Raw genomic sequence first — 23199 nt, 5'->3', positions numbered from 1 at the left:
AAAAGAGAAAATTCAAAAGTGGCCAGTCTTTCTCATCAAGATGTTTTGATGGGTCCATTTTTAAAGCTTTTCACCAACATAGATTTTGTCATGTGATATCCATGTGATATGTTTCCTTAAAAAAAAATAGCCTAATAGGGGAGATTTCATCTTATTCAAAAATGAGGATTTTTTTTGTTTTAAGTATATTTTGTGTTTTATTGATCTTGAGCAAAGAATGTGATGCTTCGAAAACAAGAAATTTCTTAAAGCTTGGTGCTAATGGTGGAACTAATTGTGCTGGTATAAATTAAACCATTTCAATAAAATTGTGCAGTTAAATTAAAATTAAACAGTATTGTTAGCCACTTAATGTCAGTGACTGTAATTAGTATAGCCTTCAATTTGATATGATATAATATATTTTATTAACTTATTTTGTAAAATTACATGTATTGTTCCCTATACAACTTAATCATAGTCGCTTTCACCATCTTCTGCTTCTTCTTCTTCTGCTATACATTTATATGACACTTTGAAAAAGATTATCTTCCAAAATTTTTCTTCCTCTATACATTTGTATGACACTTTAAAAAAATTTATTTTTAAAAAATTTAAAATCAATTACAAATGTACTAAGGAAATGTCAAAGGGGCCAATTACATAATTGTGTTCCCATTCAAAGAAGGGAGTTAGATAGAGAAAACTCATGTTCTTGAAACTTCTTTTCCGACATCTTGCAGAATTTTTTTTACCAATAGAATATATAAGCTAGATCCTAAATTTTTATTTTACAATTTTTTGGAGCAAATTGATTAATGCAGTTCATGTTGATCTAAACTCCTGCTTGGTTCAGTGACATTTTTATTTAACCCACGTGTAAATTTCAAGCTACATGTATTTTGGTTAAGTCTAAACTGTTAATATTGTCATTGCCCTTTAAAGTGATAGTTCCCAGATTTTCTTTTGTAGTTTTAACTTTGATGATGACATTATCATATGCATTCACTGCAGTTAGGTGCTTACAAAAATGTAGATTTCGTGCAAAAATCAATTGACCTGTTTAGAAGTTTAGAAATCAGGTTCTTACTATGACCATTAAAATGATTTGGACACATCTTATTTCTAGTTTTTAATCATTTTTAAATCATTCTCTGTATATTTCAGTGTGCACAGTTATTTTTGCATTTGGAGAACAATTGTCTGTCATCCACAATGAGACCGTTATTAGCTCATTACAGAGGTTTTGTAGTTATTTGCCTCCAACAGTTGGACAACCCTGCAAGATTTTTGTACAATTTATTGCAGAGGAAATAATTAGCACGTAAATATAATCAAACTATGATATTTATAAGATATGTGTAAAAAGAAAATGATGCCAACAAACATTTTGCATTTAAATAGAAAATGAATAACACACATTGATTTAAGATATGTGTTAAATGTACACATTTCTATTTTACATATTAGAAGGAATAAACATCTCTGACACTAAAGTAAAAAGAAAATATTTGATTAAAACTCGACTGAGGTAATTGACAAGTTAACAAATGAAGTAATAAAATTAGATCAACTTTCAACAATGTACTTCAGATTACCAGAAAAGTACAATCCTGATGAAGCTTGTAGAGGACTTGGATTTTGTTTTACAGACCCTGGACAACCAGAATGTCACTTATTTCCTGTACCTGAAGTATGTATTTATATCACATAGTTTCTGTATGAATCAGGAGAGATGTTTTAAGTAACAGTCTGTATAAAAATCAGACAGAAGGTGACATGCATTTCAGAAACCCACCATATTCAGTTTTATTTCTTGTTCAGAAACAGTTACTGATCACATAACCAGTCATAGTTTTTCATTTGGTTGTTGCACTGTTAAGAGTGAGTCTGTGAGATAAAAATATATAAGTTGTACATGAAATTGGCACTTTGCACGAGTAATGGTTCTTGATTTGGTTTCATTTTATTGATTTTGGTGGAAGATAAATGCATGATTTTCTAAAAAATGCTGATCTGAAAGCAGAAATGATTATTGTTATGTGAAAGTATAGCATTTATATAGACTGAAAAAGCATTGTTTGTTTGGTGGGTTTTTCTACAACATGAATTACTTTACCATTGGCAGTGTCTGAGTTTTATATGGCCTGGTACTTAAAGTCTTAAACATTTATTTTGAAAGCACTCACACCTTTTGTATCATATTGTAACTTTTATACAACCATATGAACTGTACAACATTTAGAATACTGTGAAAAGACTTATTGGCAGTCTACCAAATTTCTTGGTTTTGGTGGTCAGTCAAAAGACTTATTTAAATTCACTATAAGATGTAATGTTTACATTAAAAACTGTTCCTCTAAAGAAATTGACAAATTTTATGTATTCATGAAATTGAAATGTTTAGAAACCACAAAAATTGATGCCCACAGAAGATAAATTGTCTTCTTTAGAAAAACAAAATTAGCAATTCTTGTCTTTATTCTTCATGTTGATATGAAGTTACAGAATTTGTGTGATTTATGAGGACTTAGAATTATTATGTATGAAATTTACTTAAAGGTCAGTTCAGTTAGAAGTATGAAGTCAAGAAAGATAGCTGCCAATATATGTGATCTACCTGGTGTAAAAGAAATCTGTGATTATATAGACAAGTGAGTTTCTTTTGAATGAATTCATATTTGTTCACATATTTTATGGAACACTTATAAACACATTACCTAGATGTTAAAACAGTTAAGGCATTAATATGTATGCATCCATGTATTAGTTATAAATACCCAAATGAATTTCTCACACTCTTGAAAGAAATGCCTATATACATGGACAAAATTTTTCACATGAATTGAGTAAGTAAACTTTGTGACAGAGTTCACATGAAATTTATGTGAATTGAGTCTTCACATGAATTTCGCATGAAATTTTTACTTGAAATTCATGATAGTGAATTTCACATGAATATTATAAAAAAAAAATCATGTTAAGTTCATACATGTATTACATAGCATTAATTTGTTTTGTGCTGTTAACTTTTCTTTGTGTACCTCTACTTTTTATGAGACTGTCAGTGTAGAAACTATGCTATGATATTGGTGGCACAGAGTAAATTTATCCCACCATTTTTCTTCCTGTTCCAATGTAATGTTATAATTATAATGGCAGAGAGAACAGGGATTTTTCTATCAAAAAGTGGAAGTCTCAAGTTCCCTTAACAAATCAACTAAATTATGAATAGATCTTAGAGTTATTTTCCTTTATTTCAAATTTGTATGCTTTCATTCTTACCATTTCATTCAATTGAAAACCAACATTCTTTCTTCTAGAAAACATGAGTTTGTGATCTCTAATGGGTGAACAATGTTTCAGAAAAAAATTGGAATGTGTACCTTTGTCTTCCATGGACACCATCATAATTCCTCAGAGTTGTATGACTTATTCTTTGTTTGTTGCCCTTTGGTGTTCCTGACATTATTTTGTCCTCTGATTTCCTCTCTTACAATATTTAAATTTCTTCAAATACATTCAACTTTAAAAGATACCACCTTGCTGGTCTCCATGTACCATACTTGCCTTGAGTGCAGGAGGTCGTGGGTAAATCACCAGCCAATTCACACCAAAGACTTTAAAATAGGAGTCAAAATATTGTGTCTGAGTGAGGTGACATACCTATCTGTGGGCTGTTGCTTCTTGAGCTAGCACAATATAGGTCCAGCACAGCTTGTTGGACTATTACAAAGCAGAAACTGTTCAATTGCTCATTTCTTCTTGTCCTGAAATGCATGAAATATCTGCCACAGGACTTTGAACCATAATCATTCAATCAATGACTTAGAAATAACCACAAATAAACCAAAAGTGCTATATCAACAAAATGCAAATATTATTCTACTAGTCAATAGAGGTCACCTTATTATTACTATTTTATTTACAGAATATTTTCCAGCCATTGGCCAGCTGTTGACCTCGATGATGACAGGTTCAGTGAGATGAAGGTTAAGTGTAGTGTGAAAATTTTATCTGTTTCTGACAAGATCTGAAATGAGATCATCTGTTACGATATATTTAAAGTATTTCTAAATGAAATGATTATTTGATGTTAAATTTGAAATTATTTTTTACATGTTCAATGGGTAACCCAATAAAGGATACTTGTCTAAATGAAAGAGGGAATTTAACAAAGAATACCACTCATAACCAATTACCTAATATAATATTTAAGTTGAGAATTTCGGTTTTATAATTTTTTTTAGAAAAAATATTTTGTTCATAAAATTCTGTATATATTTTGAGGTCGGTTGTTTGTTAATACAAAGAAATTTTCTATTAGATTATCGCATAAACTACAGTGATATAGAACTCCTCCAATGAATACAGGTACATCCACAGTTGTAAGTTCTGAATGTAGAAGAAAATGTACTACAGCAATTCAAACCTGTTTTAGCCAGATTTAAATATATGTATGTCCCAGTAAATTCTAATCTTTATATTTTTGAAGAATTAACAATTCATTTTACAAAGATTTTTACAGTGCAATGAAAGAAGAAACAGGACAATTTTCATGGTTTTCTTTTTTTTAGACTTTAAGAGGAACATCATGGAGGGGTAAGGATTGTGATGATGGAAATAAAACAATTCATCCTGGTGCAAGGTGATTTTTACATTTTATTTTTCATTTGATTTTGAGGGGTTAAGTACCATTCTGTGTAAGAATCAGGCAATGAGTGGCGCATCATTTTTCTCAATTTGATCTTTTTTGCCTCAAACATATTCGAATTCATCTAGAAAACAGCTGAAAAGCTATTTAAACTTATCCAGAAGCATTGGTGATGTAGATATTTTTTGACTTGTTATATAAAGAAAACATTTGGAAAAATTTTCCCACCATTTTTCCATAGTGCATTTCAACTAAATTTATAAAAGGCAAGCTTTACAAACACTTTGACAGTAATTTCTTGAGGTTATGAGGTATAAATACAAGGATAATACAATAAAATCTCTGTGATTTTTTTCTTCATGTACCACACATTATACACATTTTGCCTGATTCTTAGATGGAGAAGAACTTAAATGTATAATGTTTTTTGCAAGGACTTGCATCTTACTTTTAAGAAAAAGAAGAGTACTATAGTAACAAGATCTCTTGAAAAGCATAAATAAAAGAATACCCCCTTAAAAACATCTGAACCACGATCAATCAATAATTTTATGTGTCTGACAGCAGTAATTTTGTTTTTAGACCAATTTTATCAGATAAAGTGAAAGATTCAAACTGTAATGGAATATTTGTAAGTATTTTAACACCATATTTTTACATGGCAGGGTATGTTATGACAAACCTTCCAACATAACCCTTTTTTGTAGTGATATGCTTTTGAGATAATCTCTTTTTTAAAGAATCACATTGAATTTATGTAACTAAGGCTAATGATCCTATTGTTCTCATGTAATTTTACAGTGTCTGTTTTTCGTTACTTTTAATCAACAAACCTCAGTTAACATTCAGATAAGAATCTAGAAATTATGAATTTGGAAACTCTTTGCTTAATCGAAAAAATCTTGTAATATTAGCATTATTACATTAATAAAATCACCTTATTTTTAAGCAGGAAGTGTGATGGTTGTACCCCTAACAGCAGATCACCTACAATAATTACTTATCTCTAACTATTACAGGGTACAGATGCTTCAGGCAATGCATATGAAGACACTTTCTGTAAGAATAGTGATCCAAGAGGTTCAGTTGTACTGGGTGATTCTGTCAGTGCACATTTTCATCTACCAAGAGAATGGTTCAATACCACAGAGATGTCATTTGTAGGTGCAAGTTAGGGTTATTTAAACTAAAGCTTATGCAATAACCATTTTACTATTGAAAGGGGGCTGGATTTAAAAATAAATAATATACACATCTTTATTTGGTTTCAATTTGTCCCCAGAAAATATTTTCAATCTGAATATTGCAAATAGAAATGTGCAAAATTCCCCTAGGTAAAAAAATACTTTGTTCTACTCTTGAGTGTCAATGTTGTCATATATCTTCTGTGTTCTTCTTAAGAGCTGCAGATATCAACCTGGTAACCCCTGAAATTCAATATAGCGTCTTGCATCTAAAAAATATAGCATCACATTTGCATTGGACCCTTTGGGAAGTTCTTTTCAGATAGCATCATGGTAAAAAATATAACATCACATTTGCATTGGACCCTTTTGGAAGTTCTTTTCAGATAGCATCCTGATAAAAAATATATATAGTATGAGGGCAATGTGATGCTTTATGGCCTTGGAGAAATCACTGAAGAAATAGAGTGTTTTATATGAATATTTATCTGTGGAACTCACATGTTTAGATTAATATTGAATTGTTTGGGGTGGATATGTTATAAAAACACTGTAATATAGCAATATAAATTCCAGAAATGTGAATTAATTTATCAACAGGCAATTGTGATATTAAAGTACTGCCATGAATTTGACACTTATTGATATTTGATTCCTTACATTATTGACGTCATCATTTTTAATTGTTTCAGACCAAGTTTGAACCTCTCCTGTACATTTTAGAGAATGAAATAGATTGGCCAGAGTTGTCCTCAACGACAGGTAATATTTGTCTATACATAATAATATTAGAGAATGAAATAGATTGGCCAGAGTTGTCCTCAACGACAGGTAATATTTGTCTCTACTGGAGAAAGAATAAATAGATTGGCCAGAGTTGTCCTCCACTACAGATCATATTTGTCTATACTAGAGAGAGAATGAAATAGATAGGCCAGAGTTGTCCTCGTCGACAGGTAATATTTGTCTATACATAATTACTTGAGGAGATGCACTTGACAATACAAAGTAGAAATCTTGGTTGAAAATTGTCCATGAAATTTATTTTTAACCCTAAATAACTCTTATTGCTCTATCGTTTTTCTAAACAGCTAATATTGATACCAAAGTCAACTTTATTTCAATGCTCACACACTATACAGTGTAACATTAGGATCTAACAAAACATAAATACATATAAATGACATATCAAACAGGTCAAGTATCAAAAACATATCATAATTAAACTACAGTAGCTTAACCATATTTCTTATAAACATAGACACTTTAATTACACAATAAAATAAACCTTCCTTTATATAGTACTGGTGGGTTCCTATAGTAATTTGGTATCGATTTTTATCTCGATTGAACTACTGTAAGCGTAATCAAGGGAACCAAGGTTATAGCGGTAATCAAAAGAATGTAATCCAGGGACAAAGACCAGACATGGAAAACAGACATACACAACAAAGAACACAAAGTAACTAAAATCATACATACAAAGTAACAAAAGCAAATGAGCAACTCGGACTCCACCAAAAACTGGGAGCATGGACCAGGTGCACCGGTAGGGTAAGCATCCTCTGCTTTTCTAGAAACACCCGCCAAGTTGCTCATAAAAAGTCAAGTCCGGGGTAGACAAACGAGGGAAGGAAAACTATGACCCGTTGAATAAATCAGTTTTCATGGTGCTGATGGATACACTATAACGATCCACGAGTTCATGATAACGATCATAAAACTTCTGTAGTGATGACTTCAATCTTGTAGCAACATAACCCTGTTCCAGAAGCCTATTTGTTAGAGCTCCAGCGCGATACAAAAAGTCTGTGTAGTTTCAGCAAGCTCTGTTAATGTACTAATGTTTGCAGGGTACTAATTTTCACAATTTTCGCAGATTCAGAAAACCGCAAAGAAAGTACATGCAAAATTGATTTTTAGCACTATATAACGCTAATCATTTTTTTGAAACCGTGAAAATTAATACCGTTACAGTATACATTGTCAGTGCGCTTAAGTAAAATATGAAACTCATCACTGGTGCTATTACTGTTACATATACCACTGAATATGTTTACTCAACGGAATTTAAAAAAATGCAATTGCAAAATTAATTTGTTAACAGTATTTATTTTGTTGAAAGAGGTGATCATTGAAATACCTTAGTACCCCACAAGTAATGAATTTCAATATTTCACATTTATTTAACTTCTTTGTTTTCACTCGTGGACTTTGTCAAGATGTCACAATACATGTAATTAACATCACTTAGACTTCTCTAAATTCTTATTAAAATAAAAAAAAAAACATTGAATAAATCTTTCTCATCAATTTAAATTTATGAACAATAAAATATATTAAATTGAGCCAAAGGTGCTGTGGTAATTAACCTATCCACAGAACAAGTTTTGGTCGTAAGATATTTGCATTCTTCGGCACTGTGATATTTTGGTCATTCACCCTTTCCAATTATTATACCCTTAATGGCCAAATAAAGAAAAAAAATCATTTTGTGATATTTTGTTTTTAAATGAATGAATCTGTATTTTCTTCTGTCCATAACAATGCTCCTGTATTACATGTAACCAGGTTTTATGCAGAATCCATACCCAGCTGTTAACCATGGTCCTACTGATTCTATTTATATGAGGTTTAGAGATAGGAATCGGTGTAACCATAGAGATTACCAAAACATTGCAGTAAATGGTATGTTCTTTTTTCACATTCTTTTAGATATAGTCACAATGACTATATTTTACAGCATTCAAATAAAATGTTTCTCCATTTTAGTAAATTGTTTCTTCTCTCAAATATGAACAATTTTCCTTTAATTTATGCATTTACAGGGAATAAAATTAAAACATAATACATGTAGCAGACATAACTTTTTTGTAATAGGAGAAGATATCTGCAGTACATGACCATGACATTGATATGCTTTATAATCACAAACTTGTTACTTGATAGGGGCCAGATCCTCTTCTATGGATGATATAATGTTAAGGTTTGTCGCTAGTAATAATCCCTGTCACTTTTGTCAGCCATAACTTCACATCTTGTTAAACATACCAATACACATCTTTAGTTATCAAGTTTACTCCATTAATCAGTGTCCATTCTTTTCAAATAGTATATTTTCCACCCCTACAAATTTTCACCACCTATCATACCTGGTACCTCTTCATAACATAATTATGTACCATGAGCAATTTGATTTGTTTCTCAAAAACCAAATAGAAAAAGGGAAACTAAGAAAACATTTTTCCTAGTTAAATGTATTTTGATTATTTTGCAATAAAAAAAATGAAGTCCAGCTTTTATTTTTGGAATGTTAAGGAATATGAGAACAGTGTATGTTATTGTTGCTGTGCCACACACCATCATACAAATTTTGATAAGATATGGGTGGATCCAGAAAATTAGAAGGGGGTAGGGTTGATCCAAGCTAACATTAGCTAATTTTTGCCCAACTAGTTTCACAAATGTTTTCCAACAAAAGGATCCCCTCCCAGATCTACCACTGCAAGAACCAAGCTGGTGAGGATACATTTTGTTATTATCTAGAAATATATGGCTTGTGAATAGTTTCAGGAACTTGAATACATTATAAAAAAAAAAAAAAACCTGTCAAAAACGGTACTTTTCAACAAGTGTGAGAAAAAAAATGGTCTGACAAAGGTAGTCAAAAAGAATATTTAGATGTCTTGCACTAGCTGATTTGTTTCATAGAAGCTTAATATTATATACTTTGCCATTGCAAAGTTGTTTTGCTTTTTGGGGGGGGGGGAGGGGAGGCTTAATTTTCATGAGTATTATGCGACCAGTAATGATTTCTTTAGTTATTGGACTACTGTGGACATTGCGATTCATACCATTTCAATTTTACTAAACATATTTTGAATGTACTTTCATTGCATGATTTATTCAGTATGTAACTTAAAAACTGTTATTTTTAAAAACCAGGCAATATCAAAACAATAGTGATTCATTGAAAAAATAAATTCTGGACTTTTTTGTACCTTTTGTATTTATTTATTTCATTGTTAAAAAATGTTAAGTCAGTATTTGAAGTGAATTGAGTCAAGAATTATATTTTTAGGTAAATACTTTCTTTTGCAATTTTAAAAGTTATCCCTCGAGTGCATTCAATATAATCTTTTTCTCCAATGAACAGATCAATATAAAAAAATCAGCATTTAAACCATTATTTTTTGTGCTTCAGCAAATGAAAAATACATTTTTTTCTCTACAATGATTCACCCTGCCTGGTTCTCATAAATAGATATACTATTAGTCTATACTAATGTCATGAATGAGGAAGTACCGGTATATGCTTGGTCAGTAGGATCTTTTTTGGCTGCTCAAATTTATAGCTGTTCTTGTTAATATGCATGTTTATATGTTCCAACCTACATAATACTATTACCTTGCAACAAGGAGTAATGACAGGACTGTAAACCTGCTTCGTTCAGTATGTGGCATTGACTTCTGGCATTATAGTATTACTGAAGCAAATTGAAAAGAGTAGTGATCTTGATTTTGAAATTTGCATGTGATAGACCCATTTGATCTGGTGTTCCCTATGGTTGATAGCCATTAAGTTGTCAGAATTTGCTTGATATGTATGGTCATTATTGATTATGAAGGTAGTTCATACCTATTACATGGAGTATTCTTTTCTGTCATCTTGCAAAATCATATAGATGTATGTGTTTTCAGTTGACAAATTGTGTTTGAAATGATGTAAAAATAATAAGTTTAAAACATTTTGAGGGATCTTTTTAGATAAAAAATTTGAGTAGTAAAATTACAACCATTAATTACAAAATGTCTCTTTCATGGAGAGATAATTGGTGGGAAAATTCTTCCAAAGGGGAGATAATTGGCAGAAAAATGTATTCGGAATTTTAGCTTCTTTAATATTACAAGAAAAAGAGTTTGGTGACCCCCAATTATTTTTTCAAAATATGAAAGAATGTCAGTTAAATGTGCTACATATAAATTTTAAAGAAATTTTATAGATCAGATTTCCAGTTGTTTTCAAAATAGTGAAAATTCCCTACAGATTCCATATAAAATGTTGCCTTAATTCAGGCTCGAATATCTCAAAATACAATTCAGTGACCTATGTTTTTTACATTAAAATTCTAATGTATGTTCATTAAAGGTCATCTCGAAGAAAAATAGAAAAATCTATCTACTAGAAATATTAGGTATGATCTACCTTAATGATCATTAGTGATAGATTTGTTGTATCATTGACAGAATACTTATTATGCACTCAAGAGGGATCTGTGTAGATAATGGAAAACTGGATGATATATATCATATATCAATTAACTATATATTCATTACAAGATGTGATTGATTTCACCTTATCCAATTGAATTTCCCTAGATCAGTTGACCAGAGATAACCACCTCTGACCAGTTTCATAATATTGCTTGTTTGTTTGTTTGTTTGTTTGTTGGGGTTTAACGTCTGAGCAGCAATATTTCAGCTATATTCAGACGACATAATATTGCAGAATCTTTTCCACTTATACTTTTAAAGGATACTTTTTAAAAATTTTCCAAACTATAAACTCAACCCAAATCACTCACAAATTATATAATTAGCAGAAGGATGTTTAATGAAAAGTCAGTGATTAAAATGATGAAGATATTAAACAGCTAGATATTTGTGATTTCACATTATGGACAATGTGATACCAACTAGTGATATGATAAAAAAAGCCATTGCAATTGGTTGTTGTGTGGTTGGGTATTATTTTCTATAAAACCTGATTGGTCAAAAGTGACAGTGTGACATTTCTAACTTGTGCTTCCAACACCATTGGTGATGTCATAAATGGACAATTACTACAGTTTCTGCCATGGCAGGTACCAAATGTCAATAGGCAGTTTCTGCTATGGCAGATACCAAATGTCAATCAGCAGTTTCTGCCATGACAGATACCAAATGTCAATCAGCAGTTTCTGGCATGGCAGATACCAAATGTCAATCAGCAGTTTCTGCCATGGCAGATACCAAATGTCAATCAGCAAAATGTAACAAAGGAACATAGAGAAAAAAGATTTTATTTGATATTTTTCGATATTCAACTTTCACTCATTCTGAAACCTATTAACCTTTATAAGCTGATAAGTTCAGAGATAAATGTATTCAATACTTAAATTTGTATCCAATGAAAACTTCAAAATAAAGTACCATAATGTTATGATCAACAACAGGATACTTTGAATACATTGTCTGTGACAGGTACCTGATCAATCAGGATGTTGGAAAATAATTTGTGTAATTGAGATGGGAAATTTCTATTTCAATTTGACATTTTGGCAGCTTTTAACATTTGCCATGTATACTTTCTGATACATTTTTAAATTTTATATTTTTTCTGTACTGCATTGTATACATAAATAAATCAAAGCTGTAAATATATTCGAAACACCTATCCAACAGTATAAGATGTTCAAATTCTGATCCTTCACACCCAAACTAAGTCAGCCACCTCTCACTTCTGTAAATTCAGAAATAATTTTGTGCATTAGTTATTGCAGTTTTGGAATTTTAACCAGAAATGTTGTTTTGAGAAAAAAAGGTCTTAAGTCCAATAATTCAGGTTTGAATTGTTTAAAATTTAATTCAGTCACATTTTTTGCAAAAATTGAAACATTATAATAATTTCTGAATTAACAGCACATGTAAATTTGAGAATTAAGATTATCTAGCAGTCAAATATACTGATGTGTGTCTACTATTTATAGTTTATACAGAAACTCCACAACAGATCACCCAGCAGTTGTGTTCTATGCTTTAGTAGGGAATGATGTCTGTAATGGGTAAGTGCAGTAATTGTGTAACTTCTAATTTTTTATAGAAAGTTTTGGTTTTGCTATGTTGCTATTTACTAACAATATTTTCAGTGGTGAATCAAATCCTCAGACCTCACATTCTCCAATTTATTAGGAAATTTTGTTACTTTCATGCAATTTTGACCAGTTGATAGTCTATAATCTTCCTTTATTTAAACCCTCTCTCTGGATCTGCTACTGATTTTATCCAGAAACTGATTTGTTTATTTTAACAAGGAAAAAAATCAGTTAATTAATTTGGAGATGTACAAATGTATGACAGGTAGGCAGATGCCTGCCAGATCTTGTCATCTGTAAATAGAAGAGTCTTTGACAGAATCATATGAAATTCAGAAATGTCATTTCCAGAAACATTAGTAATGTTTGTTTTGATTTCTAAACATTTTTTTTTGTAATTGTGGCTGTTGTCATTTTTTGTTCTGGGCCCCTGGTTTCATGAAATATCTCAAATTGAGATTTTCTTCAAATTCTTTGTCAACTTTGACCAATCAAATCACTTGAAATTGAAGATTTGAGGAAAAATTCAATTCAAAATTTTTTATGAAACATACCCTGGAGTTTTATAGTGAAAAATGGAACCATATATACAGTGTATTATCCTACATACTCGACAGGATAATGGCTGAAAATCCAATTTGCTGTCAATTTGACACCCTCTTGGGGAAATATTGATGAAATGACCACCCAAGCAGTCAAATACAAAACTAAAAACAAAACAAGAGTGCACAGTCTAGTCTTCATCAGGAAGAAATATCAGGTAGTAATCTCTTTTAAGTCCTGGTGAAAAATTCATGAAGTAGTACAGAGTTTTGCAGTTTTCTTTTTAAATATGTGCTTAATGTTAATTAATTCTAGCGACCATAAAAGTCAGACGATATTCCTTCATGGTATAAATGGTTTTATTTGTGTAATTCTGCCATTTTATATTTCAGGCATCCTGATACTTTCAATCACATGACTACGACTAAAGACATGAGGAAAAGTGCATTAAAGACTTTGCAGTTCTTAGTAAGACCTTTGGTTGTCTACCTTCTTATTAATCTGCTATAATTATTATCTGTAATTTGTAGTAGTTTAGTGTAAGTTTTTGTAAGAATCAGGCAATATGGGAAAAATCAGAAACATGCATGACAAACCCGCGACCGAACAGATCTGACATTATAACTTCTATCAAGACCATTATTTGATCTCTGTATCGCTGGATTTGCTCATAAATTTTTCAATAGAATGTTAGAAAAATGAGGTTTTTGACAGAGTTGTCTGCCCTTGAAATGTTCATTTTCAGTGCATTTCAATGAAATTATAACTCAATTTGCCAAAGTGATATGGAAAATCTTGCCTTTCTTCTGTGATTCTGAGGTTGTATTTATCTTGCAGTATACATATTAGTTCAACTGCAGTTTTGTAATAGCAGTAAATGAAATACCATCTGAACCAGAGTTTAATGTTGTTCCCACTGCATTTAGCATCTAAGACTGGTCTAAGGGGACGAACATTTGTTTCTTAGTAGTGGGGCTGGCAGTTTTTGTAAAGTATCAGTACTCTGGCCCTGAAAATAAATTTTCTGGCTTACACCTAGAAAATAAATAAATAATCTGACCTTAATTACAGATACTTCATACAGTGAAATGAAAATAAATAATTTTGCCCTGATGCTGTTGAAAATAAATTTTCTGACCTGCAACATTTCAAAAATAAATATTCTGACCCCATAAAATTTGACACTCCCCTCAGATTAAATGGTTGTCCCTTTATTGAAAACATCAAGATTATTAGAAACACATAGAATAAGAAGTTCATAATGATTTTATTGGTAATCTAAGATCTGTATAAGTGAAAAATAAATAAGTGATTGTTTAATGGTCATTAGAAATCATTTAGTCTCTTTTATCATGACCATTTGATTTTAAGTAGTGGGGGCTGGCAGTTTTTGGAAATAAATACTCTGGCCCTGAAAAAGTTCAAAATATTTATTCTGGCCTACACCTCCAAAAATTAAAAAAAATTCTGACCTCAGACCAGGAACTTCATACAGCAAAATGGAAATTAATAATTTGCCCTGATGCTTATGAAAATAAATTTTTATACCTCGTGCATCAAAGTTGCAGAGGGTATAATGTTTTTGACCCATTCGTCTGTCAGTCCATCATCGGTTTTTCAGATTTTTTTTCTAAACACTTGCAGATATTGATCTAATACCTGGTATGTGAGTCTTCCATAATGAGTTTCAGATCAAGTTTAAGTTTCGTTCCACTCCACTCTACTGAATTTTACCAAGATAAGGGACCTTGGACTTAGCAAATTTTATAAAAAAAAAACTACTGTTTTCCAGATTGTTTTCTAAACACTTGCAGATATTGAGCTGATTTTTGGTATGTGATTCTACCATGATCTGTTACAGATCATATGTATGTTTCACTCTGCTCTGCTGATTTTTACTGAATTAACAGGGCTTTGATTTAACAAATTTCATAAAAAACAACAGTTTTTCAAATTTTTCTCTCAACACTTTCAGATATACAGCTAATTTTTGGCATGCGAGTTTACCATGATGAGTTAATAGATCAAGTTTATGTTTTGCTGAGATTTTCTATGAATTAAGGCCTTTTTTTCAGATACTTTTTATTTGAGAGTCAAATATTTGGATATGTACTTACTAAGGTTCTTTTTCAATCTGACCTGTAAAATTTCAAAAATAAATATTCTGACCCCACAAAATTTGCCGGCCCAAAATGTGTGTCATGTTTAGTATCATATGGTGTATAATCTGTTGATAAACTTCTTCCAGGATACAGTGCTTCCAAGGGGCAGCCATGTTTTCCTGATAGCACTAGCAGACGGCAGAGTTCTTTATGACAGTTTGCACAACAGGATACATCCGATTGGTTCACTCAGGAATGATGTCACATACTCACAGTTTTATGATTATTTTAATTGTATACAGGTAATTCATCACTAACACACTTACTCAAAATCTTTTTTAGCTCACCTGGCCGAAGGCCATGTGAGCTATTGCCATTACTTGGCATCCGTCGTCGTCATACTCCCCTGAAACTACTGAGTGGAATTATATGAAACTTTGCACGTATGTTCCATAGGGTATCTTGCACAAAAGCTGTGTTTAGATTTTTGATCTGTCAAAAAACATGGCTGCCGTTACTAAAAATAGAACATAGGAATCTGACTGCAGTTTTTCACATATATCTCCAAAACCATTAGGTTTAACCAAATTCTGACGTGGGGGTAAGAGTGTTCAGCATGATGAGATCTATCTGTGGTCAAATTTTCATTTTAATCTATCTAGCCATATAGGAGTTTTTTCCCTTTTTTAATGTTTTTTTACTATTTCTAATGTTGTTTCTTTCAAAAATCTTCTCCTCTGACACTACTTGACTAATTAGAACCAAACTTGGTATGAATGTTTTTTTGTGTATTTTGCACCAAAGTTATGTTTAGATTTTTGATTCGTCAAAAAACATGGCTGCCATTACTAAATATAGAATATAGGGATCAGACTGTAGTTTTTCACATATATCTCCGAAACCATTAGGTTTAGCCAATTCTGACCAAGGTAAAATTGTTCAGCATGATGAGATCTATCTGTGGTCAAATTTTCATTTTAATCTATCAAGCCATTAAGGAGTTATTTCCCTTTTTTGATGGTTTTTGTGCTATTTTTAATGTTATTTCTTTCGAAAATCTTCTCCTCTGACACTACTTGACCTATTGGAACCAAACTTGGTATGAATGTTCCTTGGGATATCTTGCACTAAAGTTGCGTTTAGATTTATGATTCGTCAAAAAAAAAAATGGCCGCTGTTACTAAAAATAGAACATAGGGGTCAGACTGCAGTTTATCGCATATATCTCCAAAACTATTAGGTTTAACCAAATTCTGACAAGGGCTAAAAGTGTTCAGCATGATGAGATATATCTGTGGTCAGATTTGCATTTTGGTCTGTTAAGCCATGTAATGTTAGACAACTTCTTTTTAAATGTATTGCCATTGAAAGACAAAATTTAACCAGTTGAGCAATTCAGGCTCCTGGGAGCCTCTTATTTTGTATTATACATTCAGAGTTAGATGAAAATGTTTAAGAGGTGTATTGCCTAAAAAAATTCAAAGGATTTTTGTAAATTTCGACAGAATATTTCCATGTGCAGGAGTTATGACTTTCACATCTAGATCTGTCATACTGAGAATGAAATACTAAGTTTTATTATGCATATTTAATTAATGAACACATAGAAACAATAGCTTTACCCAGAAATGAAAAGAAACCTGATTAAAACACATCATTATTACCTTAATTACTATCAGGTCTCTCCTTGTACCGGCTGGATGAATTCAAATGAAACTGTCAGGAATTTAACCACAGAGGTAAGTGATATTTTTTTTTGTCTGCAGCATTTTAGAAGTAATGGTGAAATATAGTTATAGGGAAATTCAATAATGATTGATTAGAACCTCTTTTTGATACCATTCAAAAAGTTGTTGTGCCGTCCATCCGTCCATCTGTCCTTCTTTGTGTCCATGCCCTGATGGTTTCGAGATGGTAACTTAAGAATGGATCAATGAATTTTTTTGTAACTTTGCACGGTTGTTAAGTACTATAAAATACAGATTGGATTTAATTTTCAGCAAATCCAAAGTTTTTCATTTAGGCCATTTTGAACATTTTGCTGTCACCCTTTTTTCACCATTAAGTGGTGGGGTATACTTCGTGTTCCATTAATGCCCTATACCCTTGTCTTGAACCACCCATTTCAAACAATATCTGGATTAATATCTGAAATTGCATGCATGGGTGTTAATCTTCGAAAATTTTAAAGCGATGGATCTCCCTTTCAAAATTTTCTTGAAGTGGGACATTTGCAGAGTTTATGTATTTGTGACATGTTTTGACAAAAATTGAAGTAATTTATTATGATTTTAAGATGAAAATTCAAATAAGTTGAGATTACAGCTAAATCTACTGCTTTGGAACTGGAACATAAGCTGGAAACTTGATTTTTTTTCCTTAAAATATCAGGAGGCTTACTCAAAAGTGAGAGACTAAACACCTATATGCATGAATGTGTATTGCTTAACTTTTCACATTTTTTACTGTGCAGAGAGCCAATGAATTAAGTGCAGTGCTGCAGGAACTAGCTTCAAGTTATACATCTACCAACTACAAACTTTATTACTCTTCTAATCCCATCAATCAAGGTAGGAATATACAGAGCATTCAGTCTAAGACATTAGTTCTCCAGAATCTTTTCTAATCTGACACAAAGATATTACCTGTCTAATATTATATCATTTATAAATTTAAACACGTTATACCAAATAATTTGGATCATGGAAGTGTTTTTGGTTACCAGGATTGAAGGGGCAATGGTCTTTGATAAGCACCCTTAAAGCAAAACTTCTTTCACCTTTAACTTAATTTTAAAATTTTGTACGATACTGCATTCAAACCAATTGTTTCATTCTTAATGAACTATAAGTATGTCAAAAACTAATATTGTGTCCACACTTGCTCATAATGAACAGAATTCAACATGCTGTGGTTTTATCATGCTGAGCTCCAAGAAACTCTTTATTTGGTTTTATTTTAATCCTGTACTGCAAACTTATCAATGTATATGATGTAACAGTACTAAACCAGGTTATACAAAATAACTTGATTTGCTCAGAGAGAAACAACCAATTGGAAAACTTGTTACAAATCATTTTGCTAAAGTGTATATGGCTTGTGTAGATCTGTAGGAAGAAGTTTTTTTCTGATTCTAACAATATCAAAAGGCAAACCATTTTATTTAAGTGTTGATATAATTTGCTTAGAATATTATAAATTAGTATTTATATAAATGGTGTTGATTTCATTTTTGTGTTTATTTTTGCAGTTCTCGAAGAATATGAAAAGAAAGGAGGACATAAATGGGAACTAATAGAACCAGTGGATGGCTTCCATTCTAATCAGGTAGGTAGAAAGTCCATAAATATCATGCCTTACATATATTGTGGACAATCCACGGTAGAATACAAATTGAAGCACCAGGAAGACATGATCTGACCAATTTCTTGCTTGTTCTTATAAAATCTTGTTTAATAGTAAAGTAGTGGACAAATAAACCTCAACTGAAAATGAATGATCCAAAATACACCAGTAGGGCACTATCTGACTCATGTTATGGTTAGACTTACACAATGCAACAATTTTATAATTGTTGGACTTCAAAAACCCTCACACAACAAAACTTGGTGAGGGGGTATTGTTGTGAACCATAAAATACAGATCTATGGAAATTAAAACTGCATTTTACTTTTTAGAAATAACATACTTTTTTATACTTTTTATACTAATAATAGGCTTTTTTATACTCTAGATTTTTGGAATGCAGGGTTACTGTAAACCAATTTTTATTTGTTGCAAGCATGAAAAAATTGTAAAAATACATTTCAGTGAATAAAACCTTTAATTATAATACACCTTAAACTAAGTTTTAGTAACTAAAAGTAGTTAATATCCTGAAAAAAGGAAAATAAGTATTTATGAATATGTTGATTTATCTGATATCAAGGGGTCTAATTTCTCTTTTTTATTGATAATACAATGTACTTGTAATGGACTTATTCACACTTGTGGATGCCATTGATGAAAATAATATGTTTTCTCGTTATTTTTATCCTGGAATCTCCTTCAACTGAAAGATTACTGATGTCACAAAGTAAAATTACATTGTTTCTGTGACATCAAAAGGTTATTAGGAGACACATCTGGGGTCATTCAGAGCAAAGTTACATCTGTAAATTAATGTGTTAAATATTTATACTTCAGCTTGGACAAGCCCTTACAGCAAAGGCCATTTGGGAAAATTTGGAGAAGAATTATCCAGATGTCTTAGGCCCAGTTAATCTCAACAATGACAAGATACAACAGATATTTGGTGATCAGGGCGGATACTAAATAACCAGTTTATATAAGAGTCAGGCAGCAGGTCAAACTCATCAATCTTATAAAGAAATTTTACTTTTTGTACCATTTACTTTACAGATTAAGGTAAAACTTGATGTATTTTTATATTAAAATATTGATGAATACTAGGAATAGACTGAAAAGAAGAATACAAATTCAACAAAAACATTAACAGATTGGAGAACTGAGAAATACTTGTAATTTCTGGTGATATCTGGAAAGAAGTTTTGAGGATGTTATATATCTTCCATTTTTTTTTGTTTACATGAAGACACAGTTTATATTCTTGTTGCTAAATGACCAGCCACCAAACAACTTTGTTATTTTTTCTCATTAGAACAATTGTTCAATTACGGGTACTAGTATTATAACATAATTTTGAAGTGCTATTCACCCTAATAATCAGGCAGTAGGTGAATCATGTTGGAAAAAACACACAAGTCTTTTCATGAAATCTTATTCAAAATGTTATCTGAAATGCAGAAATGGCATTCATTTGTTTTTTAAGGGTCAGTAATTCGAGGTATAAATATTTACTAGATAAATTGCAATTTCACCATCAAAGGGAGATAACTCACTTTTCCCCTATCATTCTATTATAACTGAGCTCGTCTTCTGCATCCTCTGACACTTCTAAGACAAATTAATTGTCAATTTGTCTTCAAGAAACTTTAAACATGTGCCCACATTGTAAATTACATGTGTTTTTTTTCTGAGCATGATTCATTATTTTTCAGTTTTGCCTGATTTTTACATGTTCCAGCACTTAATTTTCAATTATTTATATTTATATTTTATTTTTTTTTTGCACAACTGCAACTTAGGTGCTGAATTTGTGAAGGCCTCAAGACTTTTCATTTAATTTCTAAGTAACCCTGATTACTTTTTATCATTTATTTTGTGTTGTTCTGAGTGATTGATAAGCCAGTAAACATTTATATATTTGACCAAGTACAGGTTAGATTTTTATCAAAATTCACTTTATATTCTTTGTCACAGCACCTTCGGGTTATGTTTCACAGAGCACATTGAGTTTTTAATTCAATATGGTACATTTATCAAGAAAATCTGCACCAAGTGATATTATTTATCAGTATATTGAATTAAAAAGAAGTCTGTAAGAATCATGCAAATTATGTAATATGTAATAAACCTCCAAAAAGGTTACACATATTAAGTGTCAGTCTCTGTATGAACCAGACAGTGGAAGAAACATGGGATGAAAAAATCTCACCATTTTGAAAGTTTAATTTGACTTTTTGCACTATTAGAATCAAGGAAAGAAAGACAAGATTTCCATATCATTTTGGTAAATTGAGTAATCGTTTCATTGAAATGCACTGAAAATGATCATTTTAAGGATAGAAAACTCTGTCAAAAACCTAATTCTACTGAAAAATTTCTGAGAAAATCCAGAGGTGCAGAGATCAGATAATGGTCTTTTCAAAAATCTTGGTTCCCTTGATTACTCTTTCAAATAGAGAAAGCATCCTTGAATGAAATTATATTGTCAGATTGGTGGAGTTTTGACATGCATGTTTCTGATTTTTCCCATTTTGCCTGATTCTTAAAAATATTTACACTTAGGTTGCTTTATGGGTCTATATGGTGAAGCATATAATGATTTTGAATTCTACAATATATTCTTTATAATTTATATCTCTTAAGACAATGGGTTATACGAAAAGCCACATGCTAATTTCTGTTAACTTTAACATTTTAAACCAAATATCAAGGAAGATATGTAGGCTTTCCCGTCATATATCACATTTGCATGATTCTTAGCTGCTACTTAAAAAAGCTGAAAACCAATTTATTTTTGCTTATTTTCCAGAGCAAGAAAACAATATGAAAACTGACTGCCTAAAATAAGTCTCTCTTTTACAGGGTACATACTTGATAGAATGTAAGACAAAATATTTAATTTGGATTGATATCTTAGATGGCCTTGAACTGGAATTCAGTAATACATGTACATGTATAATTGTTATTTGATTGTTTTTATCTTATTTATATTGCTATGTTTTGTTATCAATTGTTGATAAATAAATAAATCATTGATGAGTATATTGAGTATTTATTGTTTTTGGAAAAAGATAGTACAAATCAAAATAGTTAATTTTATAGAACAGAAACGATTGCCTTTCAATGAGGTTGGGTGACAAACTTTGAAAATGGCAAAACTAGACAAATATTGAGGAAAATAAAAGTATTGACTTCTAAAATGGAGGGAATTTAGAATATTGAGGATTATTGAGGCACATCATTGAGAGAATTTGGAATATGTAGGCTTACATTGAAGGAAATTTAGAATATTAAGGTGCAACATTCAGGGACTGGAATATTGAGATGTAACACATAGAGAATTTGGAATATTGAGGAACTACATTGAGGGAATTTAGAAAATTAAGTTGCAACAATGAATGGAATTTGGATAATTGAGGTGCAACATTAAAAGAATTTGAAATGTTGAAGTGCAATATTGAGGGAATTTTTAATATTGGGGTGCAATATTGAGGAACTTAGGAATATTGAAGTACATCATTGAAGGAATTTGGAATATTGAGGCTGATTGGTGTGGCTTATTTGGATCACCTTTTGTCAGCCATTCCACCCATCCATCAGAATTTTGTCACAATTTTTGTGTCTTCCAATAGACAGATTGATTTCAAATTTGGTGTGTTACTTCTTATAGATAGGGCATACGTAAGTAATTTTTTGTTGCTTTCCGAAATCAACTTCCTGTATGAGTGGGGGTATGTCTAGTACACTTCATGTTTTCATTTCTGATAAAAAGATGCAAAATAAAAAGCTCATGAGAAAAAATTCAAAAAGTGACATGACAAAGTCAGCAAAGCATTATGCACTTTTCACATTAGTACAATACTCCAAAAGAGTTTGTAGAATTTCTCTGTAAAAAGGAAACAAAATTGTACAAAACTATAACCACTTGATAAATTCATATTATACACATATTGTGCAGGTACATCTATTTGCAGTATATCAAGACTTTTGTGCCCAATGCAACTGTGGAAAAACAGTACACATGGTTGTTCCTACAGATAATTTCATGTATTAAATAATTTATTCAAAGATTTAAGATGAGCGAAAATGCTTAAGTTTTTTTAACCATAACAAAGTCTGATGGTTAGTATAGAAACAAGTAGTTCTTAATGAGAAAGAATTGAGTATTAAATGTAGACGCACATCAAGTGAGATAGTTGTTGTTGGCAAAAAAAACAATGCAACTTCATTTAATGTGGGAGATGGGGTAATCAGTCAGCTCATTCACAATTTTCTGTATTCATTTACATATTCACCTGACAGTCATAGAACTTATGATGTGATAACTTTTGTTCTTTCAGATTTTCTATATAGCAAATAGTTCATGGTCCTGAGGGTCTCAAGGTAATATATGGACTGGTTGCTCCTCCAAAAAATTATCTGGACTGAAGCATACATTGTATGTGTAGCTGAGTATTGTGAAATATTTGCTATATTACAGTATACTTTTTCAAATGCAGTGTACCCTGGAGTACTTGTGTGGAAGAAAAGAGAAA

General features: G+C 31.2%; 1 protein-coding gene across 2 annotated transcripts; it reads left to right on the top strand.

Moving 5' to 3' along the window:
• The first annotated feature begins 78 nt into the window (after positions 1 to 78).
• Positions 79 to 21706, top strand: LOC148618042 (acyloxyacyl hydrolase-like). 2 transcript variants are annotated; one of them, XM_088585887.1, is made up of 18 exons: positions 79 to 282; positions 1147 to 1303; positions 1573 to 1672; positions 2542 to 2633; positions 3911 to 3971; positions 4557 to 4627; positions 5216 to 5264; positions 5653 to 5793; positions 6510 to 6579; positions 8389 to 8505; positions 8767 to 8803; positions 12567 to 12641; positions 13607 to 13682; positions 15463 to 15618; positions 16996 to 17055; positions 17790 to 17886; positions 18567 to 18643; positions 19502 to 21706. In XM_088585887.1, exons 1-18 carry the CDS (start codon positions 162 to 164, stop codon positions 19628 to 19630), a joined length of 1686 nt encoding a protein of 561 aa, XP_088442013.1. In that variant the 5' UTR covers positions 79 to 161; the 3' UTR covers positions 19631 to 21706. The 2 variants fall into 2 exon arrangements, with proteins under 2 accessions (XP_088442013.1, XP_088442011.1); XM_088585885.1 differs by having other exon boundaries at positions 6510 to 6648.
• The last annotated feature ends 1493 nt before the right edge of the window (positions 21707 to 23199 follow it).

The sequence above is a fragment of the Perna viridis genome, chromosome 5 (genome assembly GCF_037379345.1).
Source record: "Perna viridis isolate PV_CMFRI_1.1 ecotype Kerala chromosome 5, ASM3737934v1, whole genome shotgun sequence".
Classification (NCBI taxonomy): Eukaryota; Metazoa; Mollusca; class Bivalvia; order Mytilida; family Mytilidae; genus Perna; species Perna viridis.
The sequence above is the reverse complement of the archived record's forward strand: the minus strand, read 5'-3'. Positions and strand labels throughout refer to the sequence as shown.